At 46.2% G+C, this 19,374-nt stretch overlaps 1 protein-coding gene across 2 annotated transcripts in view; it reads right to left on the bottom strand.

Moving 5' to 3' along the window:
* Window positions 1-19,290, bottom strand: part of EXOSC5 (exosome component 5) — a 58,371-nt gene extending 39,081 nt beyond the window's left edge. Inside the window, exons 1-6 of one of the 2 annotated variants that reach the window (XM_060693830.2) lie at window positions 18,693-19,290; window positions 16,872-16,985; window positions 13,116-13,237; window positions 10,657-10,797; window positions 8,546-8,635; window positions 961-2,432 (exon numbers count right to left, since the gene is read on the bottom strand). In XM_060693830.2, the coding sequence (XP_060549813.2) occupies window positions 2,340-2,432; window positions 8,546-8,635; window positions 10,657-10,797; window positions 13,116-13,237; window positions 16,872-16,985; window positions 18,693-18,840 (708 nt within the window). In that variant the 5' untranslated portion in view covers window positions 18,841-19,290 and the 3' untranslated portion in view covers window positions 961-2,339. Of the gene's footprint in view, window positions 1-960; window positions 2,433-8,545; window positions 8,636-10,656; window positions 10,798-13,115; window positions 13,238-16,871; window positions 16,986-18,692 lie in introns of those variants that run through there. The other variant, XM_087876259.1, reaches the window with a different exon arrangement.
* Window positions 19,291-19,374: the final 84 nt, after the last annotated feature.

The raw sequence follows: 19,374 nt of genomic DNA, 5'->3' as shown, positions 1-19,374 counted from the left end.
TAGAATAGAATAGAATAGAATAGAATAGAATAGAATTAGAGTGGAACAGAATAGAATAGAATGAAGAATTAGAGTATAATAGAATAGAATAGAATAGAATAGAATAGAATAGAATAGAATAGAATAGAATAGAATAGAAAGGAGTGGAATAGGAGTGGAATAGAATAGAATAGAATTAGAGTGGAACAGAATAGAATGAAGAATTAGAATAGAATAGAATAGAATAGAATAGAATAGAATAGAATTAGAGTGGAACAGAATAGAATAGAATGAAGAATTAGAGTGGAATAGAATAGAATAGAATGGAATAGAAGAATAGAATAGAATAGAATAGAATAAGAGTGGAATAGAATAGAATGAAGAATTAGAGTGGAATAGAATAGAATAGAATAGAATAGAATAGAATAGAATAGAATAAGAGTGGAACAGAATAGAATAGAATGAAGAATTAGAGTGGAATAGAATAGAATAGAACAGATACTTTTTAAAAGAAAAAAAAAAAGCCTCTGATGATCGTGCGACTCAGCTGAGCATGGTGCTGGGGCACAGGGATTTTTGCTACCGGTTCTCCTAACCACCCACCGCCATCGCTACCGGATCGGGCGATCCGGTCCGAACCGGGAGATTTTCACCCCTGCTTCGGGGATATGGACTTAACAGACTATAGCAAACGAGCGGTCCGAAGAGATTTCCGATTTATTTGTATGTTGGGGGGGATGCTGCAGTTCCTCTTTGGCGCGTGAGGGTCTCTGCGGAGAGGGGTTCAAAAAATGTCAAGAAGGCAGACCCGACATGTGACAGACGCCCTGCCCCCCCCCTTTTTTAATGTGTTGTCATGTGTATAAAATGTGTACCACCACCATCACTTGATCTCACCCACCGTCTATCTGCCGTGGTCCGCAAAATCTTTCCAAGAGAACAAAGTTTCACTCCAAAAAATACAACAGGGCTGAGCTGAGATTTCCTCTTTGCTATTTTATTTGTGACATTCATTTCTTTACAGAGGCAGCAAAAGTCCAGAGTCCTCAATCAACGGCAGTTTTTTTTCCCTTTATTAATAGAGGGAGTCAAATTCTTCTGCCGGTGTTACAGCTCCCTCTACCGATTAGGAAAAGCTTTTTTTTAAAAATTGGAATTGGGGGGGAAGAGAAAGAAAGAAACAAAACTTAACAGGTCATTCTTGAAGTCCTGTTATCTGTTTTTCCCATTTTCAATAGCCCCAAAATTTATTTTTTTTAAAAAAAAATGGCTTGGAGATTTACGTCTCGAAAAGGGGTGCGAGCAAGATGACTTTTTTGCACAGAAACTGACCCTTTCCAGGTGATCCATCCAAGGCTGATGAACCTTGGCCCAGCATGCTGCTTCTCCAACCAAGCGGAATAGAATAACAGAATAAAGGAAGGGACCTTTGGAGGTCTTCTAGTCCAACCCCCTGCCATCAAACCGGCCAATCAAAATTGGTAGTTTCGGGTGATGTATGAGCTAGACTAATAACTGACATGCAAGAGATAAAAAAAAAAAAAATGGCGAGCATTAAGCAAACGAGGATGAATTCTTCCTTTAAGCAAACCAGGATAAATTAAGGAAACTTTGATAAATTCTTCCTTTAAGCAAACCAGGATGAAGTCTTCCTTTAAGCAAACCAGGATAAATTCTTCCTTTAAGCAAACCAGGATAAATTCTTCCTTTAAGCAAACCTTGATAAATTTTTCCTTTAAGCAAACCAGGATAAATTCTTCCTTTAAGCAAACCTTGATAAATTTTTCCTTTAAGCAAACCAGGATGAAGTCTTCCTTTAAGCAAACCAGGATAAATTCTTCCTTTAAGCAAACCAGGATGAAGTCTTCCTTTAAGCAAACCAGGATAAATTCTTCCTTTAAGCAAACCAGGATGAATTTTTCCTTGGCTTCTTCTTGGTCATGGCAGGGAAGATGACGATGTGTGGCTGGCTTTGCCAAAACCCAGCCTGATAATTTCAGGCAGGAGACAAGGAGAAAAGAGAAATAGCGAAGAAGAGAACAGGATGGGCCGAATCAGTTGGGTGGGGAAAAAAATGTAGATAAAATCGAGCAAGAATCGAACTGGATCTGGAAACATTTTCTGGAGACAGGAAGGGGAGGTTTAACATGCGTTTTGGAAATCCTGGATGCTGAGGTTCGTCGGTGTTGGCCAGCATTCCTAGCTTGTTGGCGTCCCACCTGCCAGCTGCTTCCCCAACCTGAGTTAACAGCAGCCCACGCACATCTGGAAAGTGGAGTCTGCTGCTGGAAAGGTTTTGGGTGCGTTAGCCCCTCTTCTTTAAGAATGTCCCAGTGCACTGGTGATGGTGGGGGGAGCAGTTACCACTTCGAGTACTTCCTGCACGCGGCATCTCGGTAGAAGCGGAAGATGGTTTCAGCCGCTCGCTGCGCAGTGGCGATGCATTGCTGAAGCTGCAGAGATCAAGGGAAGGGGAGATGGTTAAAAGCAGGAAAGAGGGAAGGAAAAGACCCCTTCCAAACAGATTTGGGGTGGGGGCAGCACAGGCCATGCTCACTGCCTCTCCCTGATAGGACCACCGTCCCAGGTCTCAATTACGTCCATGGCACAGTCTTCAATTAAAGAGATAGTCCTTGCCCTACAACCGTTCAGTTTCAGCCATCTTGGAAAAAGGGACTTATGACTGTTTTTCACACTTAACGACCATTGCAGCCTCTCCCACGGTCACGTGATCGAAGTTCAGATCACCTGACCCTATGAGTCGGTCGCGAAGCATCTGATTTTTGATCACATGACCACGGAGAGACTGCAACAGTCTGGTGAAAAATGAGCGCAAGTCACTTTTTTCAGGGCCGCGGTCACTTCGAACGGTCGCTAAACGAACTGTTGCAAGTCAAGGACTACCTGTATGCAAGAACGGCCTCGAGAAACAGACAGATGCGGCCTCGCGTACGGTAAGATAAAGGATCCAGAAGCCCTCAGCTGCATAACAGAGAGAGGAAAAATAAAACTCAGAAAAGATTTCCCTTTCCTAATCAAGTGATAAAAAGAAGAGTGGTGCAGTGGCCTAGAGGTGGAGCTCTCACCTCACAATCAGGAGGCTGTGAGTTCGATCCTAGGTAGAGGCAGATATTTCTCTCTTTCTCGGCACCATGAGAAAATCTCTGCTGAACAAAAACTCCGCATTGGCGACAGGAAAGGCATCCGGCCATTAAAAAAAACACTCTGCTAGCTTCACTCAGTTGCCCAGTCTCTACCCCGCAAAGATTTATGGGGTCGTTAAAAGATGATGATGATGGTGATGATAAAAAGAGACTTGTGGGAGATTGGTACTTTCAGGCTTGCAAGTTCTGTTAATGCAGCCTGACCATAAAGGACAATTAGCTCATCTTTTCCAATTTTCTTATCTGGTCTACTCGCCAGGCTGTGTTTTAATTAGTCAATTTATATGCAAAGGAAGCCATCCACTCCCATCTCCACCCCATGTATGGAGGGAACTAGCAATCCAGTTCTCCGTGCCACCCCCATCCTCCTCCTCCTCCTCCTCTTCCTCCATGTCAGCCAACGTGGAGCTGTCAAAAACTGCCTAGCTCGCTTACGCCTTTTCAGCTCAATTACCAGCAGCACACGGCGTGGCCGGAGTGCGTGAGTCCGCAGCCGGCGGGAAGGCTGACAAGCGGCTACAAATAAGGAATCAGTTCAGCCCTCCTGCTCAATTCAACGGGCCATCAATCTACTCGGGTGCACGCGCCAAACAGGTGCGGTGATGCGGGAACCATCGCGGGTAAACGGAGAATTCTCCTCGCCGATCGGTCCTGCTCGGTCTTGGCCAAACAGAAATAATAATTGAAAAATCTCTGGAAGAAAACATCTTCCCGAGCGCAGAATTTTTTTTCTTTCCTATCCCATCCTCTTTGTTTTGTCGAGGCCGATGTGGTTTTTAACATCTCCGAAGATGGGTTTGAAACTATCCACATGAATTCCGGAAATTACGGTTCTGCGCAAAACCAGAATGGAAGAAAACCTGTGTGTCTCCACCGTGTCTCCTTTGGCTACGTTTTCCGATGTTTTTCTTACTGGATCAAATCTGGCAAGTAGGGATGAGTGGAGGGGTGAAATCTACTTACCTTCCTTACCGGTTCGGAAGAGACACTCTGCGCATGCACAGAGGGTAAAAAACACATTTCTTCCTGGTTAAAACCAGGAAGTAACGACACCCAGGTGGGTGGGCGGAGCCTTGCACCGCCATCGCTACCGGTTCTCCGAACTACCTGCCACAATCGTTACCGGATCGCCCGATCCGGTCTGAACCGGGAATATTTCACCCCTGGATGAGTTGTAATACCCCTTTTGCCAACAGAGGAGAATATTTGTAGCTCGGGATTTAAATTCTTTAAGTGTGCTTTTCAGACATTTCATGACCCAACTAGGTAACATCGTCAGTACTAGAAGGAAGTAGTGTTTACTCTCTGTTAATAAAACCCCCCCTTCCTTCTAGAGCTGATGATGTAACCTACTTTGGTCATGAAATGTCTGGAAGAAAATTACCAAGTTCAGAGAACACCAAGAATCCCTCAGTCCTCCTCCTGCTTCCTTCCTCCACCTCCTCCTCCTCCTCGCCGCAAAACCCATTCCCTTCTAGTACTGATGATGTTACCTACTTTGGTTGGGAAACTTCTGCAAGAAAACAATCAAGCTCGGAGAGCACCAAGATTATATCTTTGCCTTGGGAACACAAAGAGAGCATTTTGACACCCAAGGACAGCCAATGTCCGTGCATCGCCGCGAGATCACCAAACCAGAGTTTGCAGAACCAGAGTCCCACGAAAACACTGAAACCTCAAACCGCAGCTTCCCAACCACAGTGGAGTCAATTCACACAATACACTTAATTGTGTAATAAACACGATGCAAACCGACTCTGGGCCCAGCACATTGGTGGGTGAGACCACAATCCCGTGCTCAAAACTTTCCCAGCTGGCTTCCGACCAGCAAAGACAGTGGGGGACAAAGCTGGATTTGCTTAACAACCGTGTGATCTGCTTAACGACTGTACGATTCAGTTAATGATCCCAGTTTAAAAAAAAAAGAGCATAAAAAGATCATAAAATCGACTGCTTAGCAAAACATGTTCCAGACTCAATTGTGGCTCCTAAGTCAAGAACCACCTAATCTAATATCCCCACGATTTGGGCAATGACTTTCCTCCAAGCAAAGGTTCGATAAAGCAGCAAAAACCTTGCACCATGCTGCACCAAGGGGTGAAATGCTCCCGGTTCGGACCGGATCGCCCAATCCGGTAGCGATGGCAGCGGGTGGTTCGGAGAACCGGTAGCAAAAATTCCGTTCCGCTTGGGAACGGAAGCCGTGACAAAAGCACATATTTTTGTGCCTTCCGGATAATGGGCAATTGCAGAAGCCAAATTAAATATGCTGTGAAAAGCAATCCACCGTGTCCAGCCACCGCTTCCCCCCCCTCGTCCCCATCCCCCCCCCCGCACTCCCGGCCCAAGGGCTTTGGCGTGATTGTCTGCAACACCAGGCAGCCATGGAAGGAAATCCCATTTCAAATAGCTTTGCAATTTGCAATTTGCACGAATGCTTTCCTCAAGCCTCCGTGAGGGAGAAAACAGCCTACCCTGGAATCTGTAGGCCCCTCCAAAGGCTGGAAACGGGCCCATTTCCAGACTTCCAGAACTTCTGGGAGGCCCATTTTTCGTCCTCCCCAGGCTTCAGAGGGGATGGGGAAAATGGGGGACGTAAATGTAAAACCGAGGCCAGATCTCAGACGCAGGCCGATGTTTGTCAGGCTTCCGCGGAGCCTGGCCTGATTAAAATGGACGCGTAGTTGTGCCCCCTCCGCTCTCCGTCACCTAAGTGCCGATTTTAGCCAGAGGCGCTGGAGGTTGTGATGAATGCTTAAAGAGGTGGAGACAATGCTGGCAAAAGACCCCCAAAGGTGCGTTTCTGCTAAATGGGGTGGGGTGGAGGGGGAGAGGAAACATTATAGCAGGGCTCACGTCAAGCCTGAAAACAATTTTTTTTAAAATAAAAAAAAATCAAAGAGCTGCAGAATTTGACATTCATTCATTGACAGCAGGGAAATCTTCCAGCTGATAGGCACAAAAAAAAAAGAAAACAACACTTTCACGAGAAAAACTACAACGGGTCCTCGATTTACGACCGGAATTGAGCCGGGAATTATGGCCGTAAGTCTACGGCAGTCATTAAGTGGGTCACACCGCGTGATCAAGCTCAATTTTATGTCTTTATTAAACTTAGAAAGAAGAAATATTATGGTAAAAAAAATATGAATGTATAAAACTGCGTCAAAGATGAACACAAATTTGTAAACCTGTATGATTCAGAAAAGATGCATTGTATGTTGGTTTGTGTGTTTTAAAAATAAAAAAAAAATTATTAAAAAAAAAAAAGCTCAATTTTATGTCGTCACGCAAATGCAGTGGTTGTTAAGTGAGCACAGCTGTCATTAAGCGAGTTTCCGGGCATTATTTTTCTTTTGCTGAAAACTATAAGCAATTCGGAAGGGGGGAATGGGGACTCTACTGCTGGCTGGGGAATTCTGGGAGAAGGAACAGGCCAACCTCAGCCCAAGAGGAACCTGATTTGATGTTCTTCTAGCTGGCCAATAATTCTGTTTTTTCAAGAGCCCCGATTTATTACAATTCAGCCCGAAATGAAAACGCAGCCATCTCCACCCTGACACTGGATCTAATTAATGGCGCCTGGCCACCTGCGCTGTTCAATAGCGCATTAACGTTCCTAATTGTCCCTTCGGAGGAAGACGGGCTCGGTGTTCGGGGCCATTTGCCGAGACGGTAATGAGAAATGACTCGGCGCGCCTCGCGTGGAATGCTAATGGCCTTTGGTCGATGTGTAGCCACAAGGGTACAAAAAAACAACACCACCACCAGAACCCCAGAACAGAATAACTGAGTTTGAAGGGATCTCGGAGGTCTTCTAGTCCAACCCTCTGCGGCCTAGCTATCTTCGAGACCGCCTGCTGCTACCAACGACCTCCCATCGACCCGTGCGCTCCCACAGAGAGGGCCTCCTCGGGGTGCCATCAGCCAGACAATGTAGGCTGGTGACCCCCAGGGGGAGGGCCTTCTCTGTGGGGGCACCTACCCTCTGGAATCAGCTCCCCCCAGAGATAAGGAGAATCCAAGACCTCAGTGCCTTCCGTCGCGCCCTTAAAACCCATTTATTTAAACAAGCCGGGCTGGCTTAAGATGAAATTTTTAACTGTTTTTAAATGTTTTAAACGTTTTTAATTGGTAAATGAGTTTTAATTGGGCCAAATTTATATATCTTTTAATTGTTTTTAATATTTGTTCTGCATGTTTTTTAATCTGGCTGTACACCGCCTTGAGTCCTCAGGGAGAAGGGCGGTATAGAAATCCAATATAAAATAAAATAAATAAATAAATTTTAGGCAAATGGTTGCCCAGTCTTTTCTTGAAAGCCTCCAGTGATGGAGCACCCACAACTTCTGGTGGCAAGCAGTTCCACTGGCTAATTGTTTTAACTGTGAGGAAATTTCTCCCTAATTCCAGGTTGCTTCTCTCCTGGATTAGTTTCTATCCGTTGCTTCTTGTCAGGGTGGATAAAAATCAATGATTTTTTTTAAAAAAATCAAAAAAATCGGATTTTTTTTATTTAAATCGATTTTTTTTATTTTTATCGAATTTATTTTAATAAAAAACTTCTGGGGTAAAAATCTATCGTAAGATAGTTTTCTATTTAAGATACATAAACAATTTAGTTTATTCAGCCTGAAATGGAGCTTAGTTATGTGGCACGAGGCTGTATATTCTGCAACACTGGGACTATCGGTGAGTCCACAGTGGGTCAAAAGAGTAGCAGAGATGACAGTTGCTCTTTAAAAATTATGATTTAAATCGAGTTGATTTAAATCAAGCCTTTTTACTATTGATTTAAATCATGATTTAAATCATGATTTAAATCGACTCGATTTAAATCCAATCCACCCTGCTTCTTGTCCTGCCTTCAGGGACTTTGGAGAATAGGTTGAGGTCAAAATGGCCTCCGTGACGGTGGAGGATGATTTTTAGGGGGTCCAGACTTGTGCTGAAGGCTTCGTTTGGCTAGGCCAGGGGTGTCAAACTCAGGGCCCAGATCCGGCCTGTAGAGTGCTTAGATCTGGCCCACAGGGCTGCCCTAGACACAGCGAAGGAACCGGCCCACGGAGCCTCTGCCAGCAACTGAACTGTTGTAAAGTGGAGCTTTACCTGTACTTCTAGATTTTCGAGTTTCTGCAAACAGCACCTGAACTAATACACCTAATACAATGAACCTACATACACCTAATAATTAATTAATATAATAATTAATACACCTAATAAAATGAACTAATACAGTCCTTGACTGGACTACCTCGCAGGGCTAACCTCCAGCGAGGCTGATGAAAAATTTGCAGGAGACAAAACAGATGTTGAAAAAGAAACGCTCAACTACTAACCCCCTCCAGACAAACGGGGGTTGAAGTCCAGATTTGGCCATACCCATCGGCCGTCACCCTCACCTGTTCTTCAGAACACGTCCCCTTCATGGTGGACATCAGGATTTTCTTCTCAACACTGTCGATGGCGAAGGTCAACACTGCAGGGGCGTCCTGTAGAAAGAAAGAACGTTGTATTCACTGAGGCCAAAGAATGTCTTAATTTCGATATCAGTTGGAACCGGACCTCCCAATCCTGGCCTGCTACAACACCCCTAATTCTCAGGAAAGCTGGGAACCATGAAAAATGCAGGTAAAATAATTAGGGTTAGGTACGTGGTGGCTCAGTGGCTAAGATGCTGAGCTTGTCGATCGAAAGGTCGGCAGTTCAGCGGTTCGAATCCCTAGCGCCGCGTAACGGGGTGAGCTCCCGTTCCTTGTCCCAGCTTCTGAGAGGGAGGGAGAGGGAGAAAGGAAGAGGGAGAGAGATGATAGAGGGAGGGGAAAAGGGAGGGGGAGACAGAGGGAGAAGGAGAAGGAGAGGGAGAGGGATAGAGAAAGGGAGAAAGGGAGAAAGAGAGAGGGGGAAAAGGGAGGGAAAGACAGAGGGAAAGAGGAGGAGAGAGGGAGAGGGGGAGACAGGGAAAGAGAGGAGAGGGAGAAAAAGAGGGAAAGAGATAGAGATAGAGAGAAAGAGAGAGGGAGAGAGAGGGGAAGAAGTGAGGGAGAAACAGGGAAAGAGAACAAGAGAGAAGGAGAGGGAGAGAGATAGAGAGAGGGAGAAAGAGAGAGAATGAGGGAGGGGGAAAAGGGAGGGAAAGACAGAGGGAAAGAGGAGGAGAGAGGGAGAGGGGGAGACAGGGAAAGAGAGGAGAGGGAGAAAAAGAGGGAAAGAGATAGAGATAGAGAGAAAGAGAGAGGGAGAGAGAGGGGAAGAAGTGAGGGAGAAACAGGGAAAGAGAACAAGAGAGCGAGAAAGGGAGAGGGAGAGGGAGGGGGAGACAGAGGGAAAAAGAGGGAGAAAGGAAGAGCGAGAAAGGGAAAGGGAGGGGGAGACAGAGGGAAAGAGAGGGAGAGAGAGGGAGAAAGAAAGGGCGGAGAGAGAAGAGAGGGAGAGTGGAAAAGGGAGGGAGAGACAGAGGGAGAGAGGAGACAGAGGAAGAGAGAGAGGGAGACGGAGAAAGGGAGAGGGAGAAAAAGAGAGAGAGAGAGAAAGGGAGAAGGAGAGAGAGAGAACGAGGGAGAGGGGAAAAGGGAGGGAGAGACAGAGGGAAAGAGAGGGAAAGAGACGAGAGGGAGAAAAAGAGGGAAAGATATAGAGAGGGAGAAAGGGAGGGAGAAACAGGGAAAGAGAGCGACAGAGAGCGAGAAAGGGAGAGGGAGACAGAGGGAAAGAGAGGGAGAAAGGGAGAGGGAGAGAAGAGAGGGAGCGAGAGGAAAAGAGAGGGGGAAACAGAGGGAGAGGAGACAAGAGGGAGAGGGAGGCGAGCGATGGAGAGAATCCAGCCAATGCTTTAAACCCAGCAAAAAGCATTCAGAAAGGCTTATGGATTTGGTGGTCCAGAAGAAAGAGCTTTGATCGCTGCCAAGTCCGAAGAAGCAAATTACCTGCTGCGGCCCTTTGACTGGACTTGGCTTCGTGACCAGACGAAAGGTTGACGGGCCAAGTGCCCCAAAGCCAAGGCTTCCCTCCCTGGCAGCCGCACCAGCTCGAATCTGGACCACGGAAGGCCCACGTTTCCCTACTGAATGCCTCCCGCAGGGCTGGAGATCAGAGTTGGCCTCCGTTGCCATACGGCTGGACTACAATTCCTATCCTCCCCAGCCGGCCTGGGATTAGACTTCCATCCTTCAGGAGGGGGCTGATGGTGCTACAAATCCAGGCGTGTGAGTCCTTTGGGGTGAATGTTTCCTCACTTCTGTACCTTTAAGAGGAGCGGACTTCAATTCCCAGAATTCCCCAGCCAGCAACGCTGGCTGGGGAATTCTGGGAGTTGAAGTCCGCTCCTCTTAAAGGTACAGAAGTGGAGAAACAATGGTTGTTCCGTTAGTGATAAGAGCAGATTTTTTACCAAATCTTTGCACATGTTGTCTTCCTGCCTGCTCCTTCCCAGTCCCCCCCCACCCCCCATGGGGCCTTTGGTACTCCCTGCCACCAGCGTTTTATCCAGCCCGGAATGAACGAGGATTCCCACCTTTTCTTGCTTCGCGGTGGGGTCCAGGAGGATGTTTCCATCGGCGTCCAAGGCGCAGGTCACGCCGCAGAACAAGGCACTCATGGGCAGCCCCGCGTCCATCAGTCCCACGCAGGCAGCATTCAAACAGCTGGACAGCAGCTTTTTTGGGCAGAGATTTTGATTCAAGGAAAACAAGAACAATCCAACAGGTGCAGACAAGGAAGCGGATAAACTGGGCCGGATCTGCAATTCCCAGCTACCCAGTCTCGCCGGGAAATCGGGTGGCAATATATATATTTTAATAACCATGTTCTGCAATTCCCAGCTACCCAGTCTCGCCGGGAAATCGGGTGGCAATATATATATATTTTAATAACAATGTTCTCTATATACAGACAAGTCTTCAACTTACGACCGTCCGTTTAGTGACCACTGATAAAAGGGACTTATGTCCCGGTTCTCACCCCGATAACCGTCACGCATTTCCACAGACACAGGATCAAAATGTGGGTTGCTTGGCAACGATCAAATTTATTAGTTAACAGCTTCAGCATCCTGGGGTCATGTGATAAGTCTTTTCCATCCTTCCCAGCTGGCTCCCATCAAAACAAAGTCATTGGAAAGAAGCAAGTTCACTTAACGACTGCACAATTCACTTAACAACCGTGGCCCCCCAAAAAAACTCCGTGTGACTCACTGAAGAACTGCCTTGCACAGCAAACGGGAATTCTGGTTTCAATTTTGGTTGTACGTCGAGGATTACCCTGTTCGGATTCCAGAATGGAAAAGGCTAGCTATCTCAAAAGGAAGGATCTTAATATTTTGATCTCGGGGCAATCCATTCTCCCTACTATCTCTCCATTTTCCCCCATCCCTGGGACGTATAAGGAATTTCTCTTTTCTCCTGCCAATTCTTCCTTCCGGCTTCAGCTGCTTTCAAGGGGAGAAAGTGAGAGCTTGGAAGGGGGGGAATTGGGGAGGGGCGTGTGAGGGCAGGAGCCCTGCAATGCCAGTTGCTCACCAGGCTGTCCGTTTTAACATGCAAAAGGGTTGCCAGCCTCTCTTCTCTTCGTTCTCAAGGTTTCCTGCTCGCTGCCAATGCTTCATTGCCCTCTGCGGGCTGCAGATAAGTAGCTACCTGGGGATTGACTGGCAAGGCTTTAAAAAAAAGAGTTTTAAGGCCGCTGCTGCCCTCTGCCGCCCTCTGCTTTGCCCAATTATTTCATCTCTGTGGCAGCCCAGAAACCTTTGGAAGTAGAAGAAGAGAGAAGAGGAAGAAAATCCTCAACCCACAGGGAAAATAAATCAATAAATAAAGGAGGTGAGCCTAACCTAACTCTCACAAGCCATCATGCCAGCAGGAGCCTGGCAGAGGGGAAACCGGGTTAAAGACAGGACAAGCCATATTCTCTCACCCCACGCTAAAGTCTCTTTATTGCCTTTTGTTTTTTTAATGGCTTAGTTAGGTCAGGAGCTCCGGGTTAGTCTGGCTGTTTTTTTTCCTTCTAATTGATTCAAATCACACCGTGCCTTGGAAAACAGACGAGAAGTCCCTTCTCGAGGCCGATATATCCCAGGGCTGGCTGGGGGTGATGGGCACCGTAGTTCGACGGATCTTGGAAGGTTCCCTCCCACCTCTGGGACTTCAACTCCCAGAATTCTCCAGCTAGCACGCATGGACTTCAACTCCCAGAATTCCCCAGCCAGCATGTATGGACCTCCCCAGAATTCTCCAGCTAGCACGCATGGACTTCAACTCCCAGAATTCCCCAGCCAGCATGTATGGACCTCCCCAGAATTCTCCAGTTAGCACGCATGGACTTCAACTCCCAGAATTCCCCAGCTAGCACGCATGGACTTCAACTCCCAGAATTCCCCAGCTAGCACGCATGGACTTCAACTCCCAGAATTCCCCAGCTAGCATATATGGACCTCCCCAGAATTCCCCAGCTAGCACGCATGGACTTCAACTCCCCAAATTCTCCAGTTAGCACGCATGGACTTCAATTCCCAGAATTCCCCAGCCAGCATGTATGGACCTCCCCAGAATTCTCCAGCTAGCACGCATGGACTTCAACTCCCAGAATTCACCAGTCAGCAGGTATGGACCTCCCCAGAATTCCCCAGCTAGCATGCTAGTGCACTTTAAGAGGTGTGGACCTCGACTGCCAGGATTACCCAGGCAGCAGGCTGGCTAGGGAATTCTGGGAATTGAAGTCCATACATCTTAAAAATATGAGGCTGAGAAACATTATATTAACTAGGGGACAGATTGTAGGTAAATACAAAGAATTGTAATCCAGCCCCCATCGGAATTCACAAGTCCACACCAAGTGCCAATTGAACATCTATCCAGACTTGGGTTTTGGGGCAGTGTGTGTGTAACACAGAGCAGCATAAAATTCCCTCAACTCTCCCCCTCCCCTGCCATTTCCTGTCCCCCTTCAAAATACCTTTTTTTTTTCTAAAAAGGATACAGATCCAGCATCTGTAATCACCTGGAGAACAACCGTAATAGAGGAACGGGGATGCAGGGTGCCCAAAATCACTGCCTCACAAGTTTTCTTAATCATCTGTTCTCTGCTTTTTTCGTAGACCCCTGCAAAAGAGGTATGTGTGTGTTAGAAGGCTTAGAAATTTGCTAAAATATCACAGTACAGAAAAGAATCAAACAGAGGCAGCCCTCAGTTTACGATCCAACAATGGGGACCAAAATTTCCTTTTTCCTAAGCAAGGCGGTTAGTTCAGCGATTCGTGCTCAATTTCTTTTTTTTTTACAACTTTTTCGATTATTAAACAAGACACTGTCGCCGTTAAATGAATCACGAGGTCCTTAAGTGGATCTGGCTTTCCCCCATTGGCTTTGCTGGCTAGGAAGATCACGAACGGCATTCACACGACCCTGGGATGCTATAATACTATTAGTCATAGTTATTACTTTCAATCCAACTTATATATTTCTAACAATAATACATATTTATATAAAGTGGCAATCTATCCTTACTCAATTATTCCATGTTTTCTCTTATTACTCTTATTTTATTATATTCTAATACAAATAAGACTAATAGCATTAGTCATAGTTATTACTTTCAATCCAATTTATATATTTCTAACAATACATATTTATATAAAGTGGCAATCTATCCTTACTCAATTATTCCATGTTTTCTCTTATTACTCTTATTTTATTATATTCTAATACAAATAAGACTAATAGCATTAGTCAGTTATTACTTTCAATCCAACTTATATATTTCTACCAATACATATTTATATAAAGTGGCAATCTATCCTTACTCAATTATTCCATGTTTTCTTATTATTCTTATTTTATTATATTCTAATACAAATAAGACTAATAGCATTAGTCATAGCTATTACTTTCAATCCGACTTATATATTTCTAGTAGTAATATATATATAAGAGAAAACATGGAATAATTGAATAATGAAAGATTGCAATTTTATATAAATATATATCACTATTAGCTTCTACCGTGTTTCCCCGAAAATAAGACCCTGTCTTATATTTTTTTGAAACCTGAAATAAGCGTTTGGCCTTATTGCCGTGCGCTCAAAAGCCCGATTGGGCTTATTATCAGGGGATGTCTTATTTGGGGGGGAAACAGGGTACTGTAATTTTCTGTGATCCAACGGGTGGGTCCGTAAGATCTTTCAGAAGAGCTTTTCTCGTTCCTCTACAAGGAAATAAATCCAGTTGCTTTTTTTTTTCTCCAATGGCACAACTGCACAATTTCCAGCGAAGCCAGCTTCTCCAGAGACTCTGTCAGAATTGAAAAGGGTCTTGGGGAAGGGAATTTTTGCTTTTGTGTTTGTTTCCTTCTCCGCTTGTCAAAGATATTCTTTTGTCAGCTCCTGGCAGAGAGAACAAAATACCAGATGGCGTTCTTGCTGAGATTCCAGATGGCCTGCTTGATTAATGAAGATAACAGATCACTCACCTTTGGATCGTGTTCCCTTTAAGAAACAGGTGGGGGGGAAGGGGTAAGGTGCCCAAGAATTTAAATCAGAGGAAGAGCTGGACACAGCGGCCACACTCCAACAATTCACAAATGTAGCAACAGCAGTAGCAATAGCGCTGAAGACTTATATACCGCTTCGTAGTGCTTTACAGCTCTCTAAATGGTTTACAGAGTCAGCATTCTGTCCCCAACAATCTGCTTCCTCATTTTACCCACCTGGGAAGGATGGAAGGCTGAGTCCAACCTTGAGCCGGTCAGAATCGAACTGCCGGCAGTTGGCAGAATTAGCCTTCAATGCTGCATTCTAACAGGAAGGAAGGAAGGAAGGAAGGAAGGAAGGAAGGAAGGAAGGAAGGAAGGAAGGAAGGAAGGAAGGAAGGAAGGAAGGAAGGAAGGTTGGTTTACAGAGTCAGCCTATTGCCCCCAACAATCTGGGTCTTCATTTGACCCACCTCGGAAGGATGGAAGGCTGAGTCCAACCTTGAGCCAGTCAGAATCGAACTGCCGGCAGTCAGCAGAATTAGCCTGCAATGCTGCATTCTAACCACAAGGAAGGAAGGAAGGAAGGAAGGAAAGAAGGAAAGAAGGAAAGAAGGAAAGAAGGAAAGAAGGAAGGAAGGAAGGAAGGAAGGAAGGAAGGAAGGAAGGAAGGTTGGTTTACAGAGTCAGCCTATTGCCCCCAACAATCTGGGTCTTCATTTGACCCACCTCGGAAGGATGGAAGGCTGAGTCAACCTTGAGCTGGTCAGAATCAAACTGCTGGCAGTCAGCAGAATTAGCCTGCAATGCTGCATTCTAACCACAAGGAAGGAAGGAAGGAAGGAAGGAAGGAAGGAAAGAAGGAAAGAAGGAAGGAAGGAAGGAAGGAAGGAAGGAAGGAAGGAAGGAAGGAAGGAAGGAAGGTTGGTTTACAGAGTCAGCCTATTGCCCCCAACAATCTGGGTCTTCATTTGACCCACCTCGGAAGGATGGAAGGCTGAGTCAACCTTGAGCCGGTCAGAATCAAACTGCCGGCAGTCAGCAGAATTAGCCTGCAATGCTGCATTCTAACCACAAGGAAGGAAGGAAGGAAGGAAGGAAAGAAGGAAGGAAGGAAGGAAGGAAGGTTGGTTTACAGAGTCAGCCTATTGCCCCCAACAATCTGGGTCCTCATTTCACCCACCTCGGAACGATGGAAGGCTGAGTCAACCTTGAGCCTGGTGAGATTCGAACTACCAAATAGCAGGCTGCCTGCAGTCAGCAGAAGCAGCCTGCAATACTGCATTCTAACCACTGCGCCACCACGGTTCATGTTGGTGGCTCATCGTAGGTTATGTTACACCTTCCCTGGACTTGCATATCCATCCCTCCTGGGAAGCCAACCTAAATTACAGTTAGTCCTCGACTTACAACGGCAATGGAATCTGGAATCATGGTCTAAAATGCACGGCGGTTATTAAACAGATCACCCACGTGACTTAGTTAAAGGAGTAATATTCTTGTCTTTCTAATGTGCTTCTCAAGGATAAAATAAGAAAAGAGCATGAGCACGCAAAGTTCCAAATCTATACGAATTCATTTCAGTGAATACACACACGAGAATATACACATAGCAGCCCCAATGGTAAGTGAAGCAGGAGACTGGGAGTCCTGCATTAGGCACAAAAGCTGGTTGGGTGACTTTGGGCTGATCACCAGGAGACGGTGAGTTCTAGTCCCGCTTTAGGCATGAAAGCCAACTGAGTGACTTTGGACCAATCACCAGGAGACAGTGAGTTCTAGTCCCACCTTAGGTATGAAAGCCAACTGGGTGACTTTGAGCCAATCACCAGGAGATTGTGAGTTCTAGTCCCACTTTAGGCATGAAAGCCGATTGGGTGACTTTGGGCCGATCACCAGGAGACGGTGAGTTCTAGTCCCACTTTAGGTACGAGAGCCGACTGGGTGACTTTGGGCCGATCACCAGGAGACAGTGAGTTCTAGTCCCACCTTAGGCACGAAAGCCGACTGGGTGACTTTGAGCCAATCACACACTCTCTCAGCCCAACCCTCCTCAGAGAGTTGTTGTTGTGGGGAAAACAGGAGGAAGGCATGTTAGAAATGTTCGTCACCTTGAGTTTTTTGTCAAAGTAATAAAGGCAAGGATACAAATACATAGATACATAGATATTGTACCCCCAGCATTTATCAGGCCAAAAAAAAAAAAAAAAAAAAAAACCCTCAAAGAACCCACCCTTTGGGGTGATCTCTACCACAGGGCCCCCTCACCTGGCAGGCCGACTTTCGGTCTTAGCAGCACCTCCAGAGTCGCTTTATCGTAGATTTCCTTGCTGACCTTCACTTCTGTGGGTCCGTACACGCCGACTAACACGGAGGTATCCCCTGGAAATAATAATAATATAAAGGAAGGCTCTAATCATACTACTTTCAGATGAATTATAAAAAATGATAGAATTACAGAAATGTCTCTATTCTAAATTCCCCTTTTTGGGTGGGAGACTGGACTGTAGCCCAAATATGTTGAATTGATAATAATGGGGGCAGGGGAAGGGAGGATGTAGCAAGATAGTTATCCAAAGCAGGGGTCTCCGACGTTGGCCACGTTAATCCTGGCGGACTTCAACTCCCAGAAGCTTTGCTGGCTGGGGTATTCTAGGAGTTGAAGTCCGCCAGGATTAACGTGGCCAACGTCGGAGACCCTTGCTCCAAAGGTCTATGGAGATTCTTAAGTCACCCAGGTCGTAGTTGTCCCAAAAATGCTTTTTCAAGACGCCAACTGGACTTCCTGGTTTTTCCTTGAAGACGTTTCGCTTCTCATCCAAGAAGCTTCTTCAGCTTCTTCGATGCAAACCCTTTCCATTCCCTACCCTCCAGTCAGAACTGAAGAAGCTTCTTGGATGAGAAGCGAAACGTCTTCAAAGAAAAACCAGAAAAGTCCAGTTTTGCCTCTTGGAAAAAAAGAAAAGCACCTTTGGGACAGTTATCCAAAGGACAACTTTCGGCAATCCTCCATCGTTTTTTTAAAAAAGGGTGTGTGCCGAGAATAACCCTGGGAGTTGAAGTCCGCACCTCCTAAAATGGTCACATTTGAGTGAAAACAAAAATGGTTTTAAACTAGGGGGTCTCCAAATTTGACCACTTTAAGACTTGTACACTATGCTGGCTAGGAAATTCTGGGAGTTGAAGTCTACAAGTCTTAAAAGTGGCCAAGGTTGGAGACCCCTAGTTTAAATCAGGGGTGAAATCCAGCAGGTTCTGGAGAACCGGTAGAGGAAATTTTGACTAGTTCGGAGAACCGGCAAATACCACCTCTGGCTGGCCCCAGAGTGGGCTGGGAATGGAGATTTTGCAGTATCCTTCCCACAGGAGTGGGGAGGAAATGTGGATTTTGCAATATCCTTCCCCCAGGAGTGGGGAGGGAATGGGGATTTTGCAGTATCCTTTCCCCAGGAGTGGGGAGGGAATGGAGATTTTTGCAGTATCCTTTCCCTGGAGTGGGGAGGGAAGGGGGATTTTGCAGTACCCTTCCTCCAAGAGTGGGGTGGGAATGGGGATTTTGCAGTATCCTTCCCCTGGAGTGGGGAGGGAATGGGGATTTTGCAGTACCCTTCCTCCAAGAGTGGGGTGGGAATGGAGATTTTGCACTATCCTTCCCCTGCCACGCCCACCAAGCCACGCCCACAGAACAGGTGGTTGTAAAAAAACGAATTCTACCACTGGTTTAAACCATCTTTTAATGCCAGGGAAAGAAATCAGCCATGACACATATCCAACCACAACACCCCTCTGAGCACCACTGGAACTGAACTCTACATTTTTATTTTTATTTTTTGGAATTAAAAGGAATTCTTCCAGGAAAGCTCACAATGCCCCTGGCTCGGCTCCCATCCTGCCTGACACCGCACAGACCTGGGAGAATGGGAGTTGGAGTCCAGCCTATCCCGAAGGCGCCTGATTAGAGAAAGGTGATCCCAACCCCTACAAAAAAAAAAAAAAAAAAAATCCCGGAAAAAGCACCACGAGGAGATCAAGAGGAGGGTGGGGGAGGGGGGGCAGCTAGGAGGGAGGACAGCCAGCCGCGCTGCGCACCCTGCATCCAAGAGACGGAGCCGTCGGGGCGGGAGATCGGCCCTTGCTCGCACACGATCCGGCGCAAAGAAGGCAGATCGCCGGAGTCGAAGCGCCGCTGCTCGAGCTCCATCCTGCCCACGTGGTTGCCTTCGCGGCACTTCCGCATCCGGGGTTTTTCTTTCCGCCCTCCCCCGAGTCTGGCGTAGGGACGGCTGATTGGCGGTTGGGCGCCACGCCACGCCCCCGCGCCCTGTAGGGCCCGCCCCCCCGTGGCTTTTGCAACACAGATAGAAGTTCTGTTATTTTGTGGTTTTCCCTATTTATTTATTTTATTTTTATTCAATTTATGAGAGTTTCTACTCCAGAAGAGTCTCCCAATCTAACCGTTATATCTATGTAGCTTTATCTCTCTGTCTCCATTCCTATCTATCTATCTATCTATCTATCTATCTATCTTTCTCTCTCCCCCTCTACCTACCTATCTCTAATCTATACATCTATCTATCTAATCCATATGGATTAGATATCCATCCATACATCCATTTCTCTCTCTCTCTCTCTCTCTCTCTCTCTCGTCTATCTATCTGCCCTGTTTCCCCCAAAATAAGACATTCCCCTGATAATAAACCCAATCGGGATTTTGAGTGCATGGCAATAAGGCCAAGCGCTTATTTCAAGGTTCAAAAAATATAAAACAGGA

The sequence above is a fragment of the Pantherophis guttatus genome, chromosome 10, assembly GCF_059756535.1.
Source record: "Pantherophis guttatus breed Tessera chromosome 10, ASM5975653v1, whole genome shotgun sequence".
Lineage (NCBI taxonomy): Eukaryota > Metazoa > Chordata > Lepidosauria > Squamata > Colubridae > Pantherophis > Pantherophis guttatus.
Note: the sequence above shows the minus strand (reverse complement) of the source record. Positions and strands in the feature narration are given on the sequence as shown.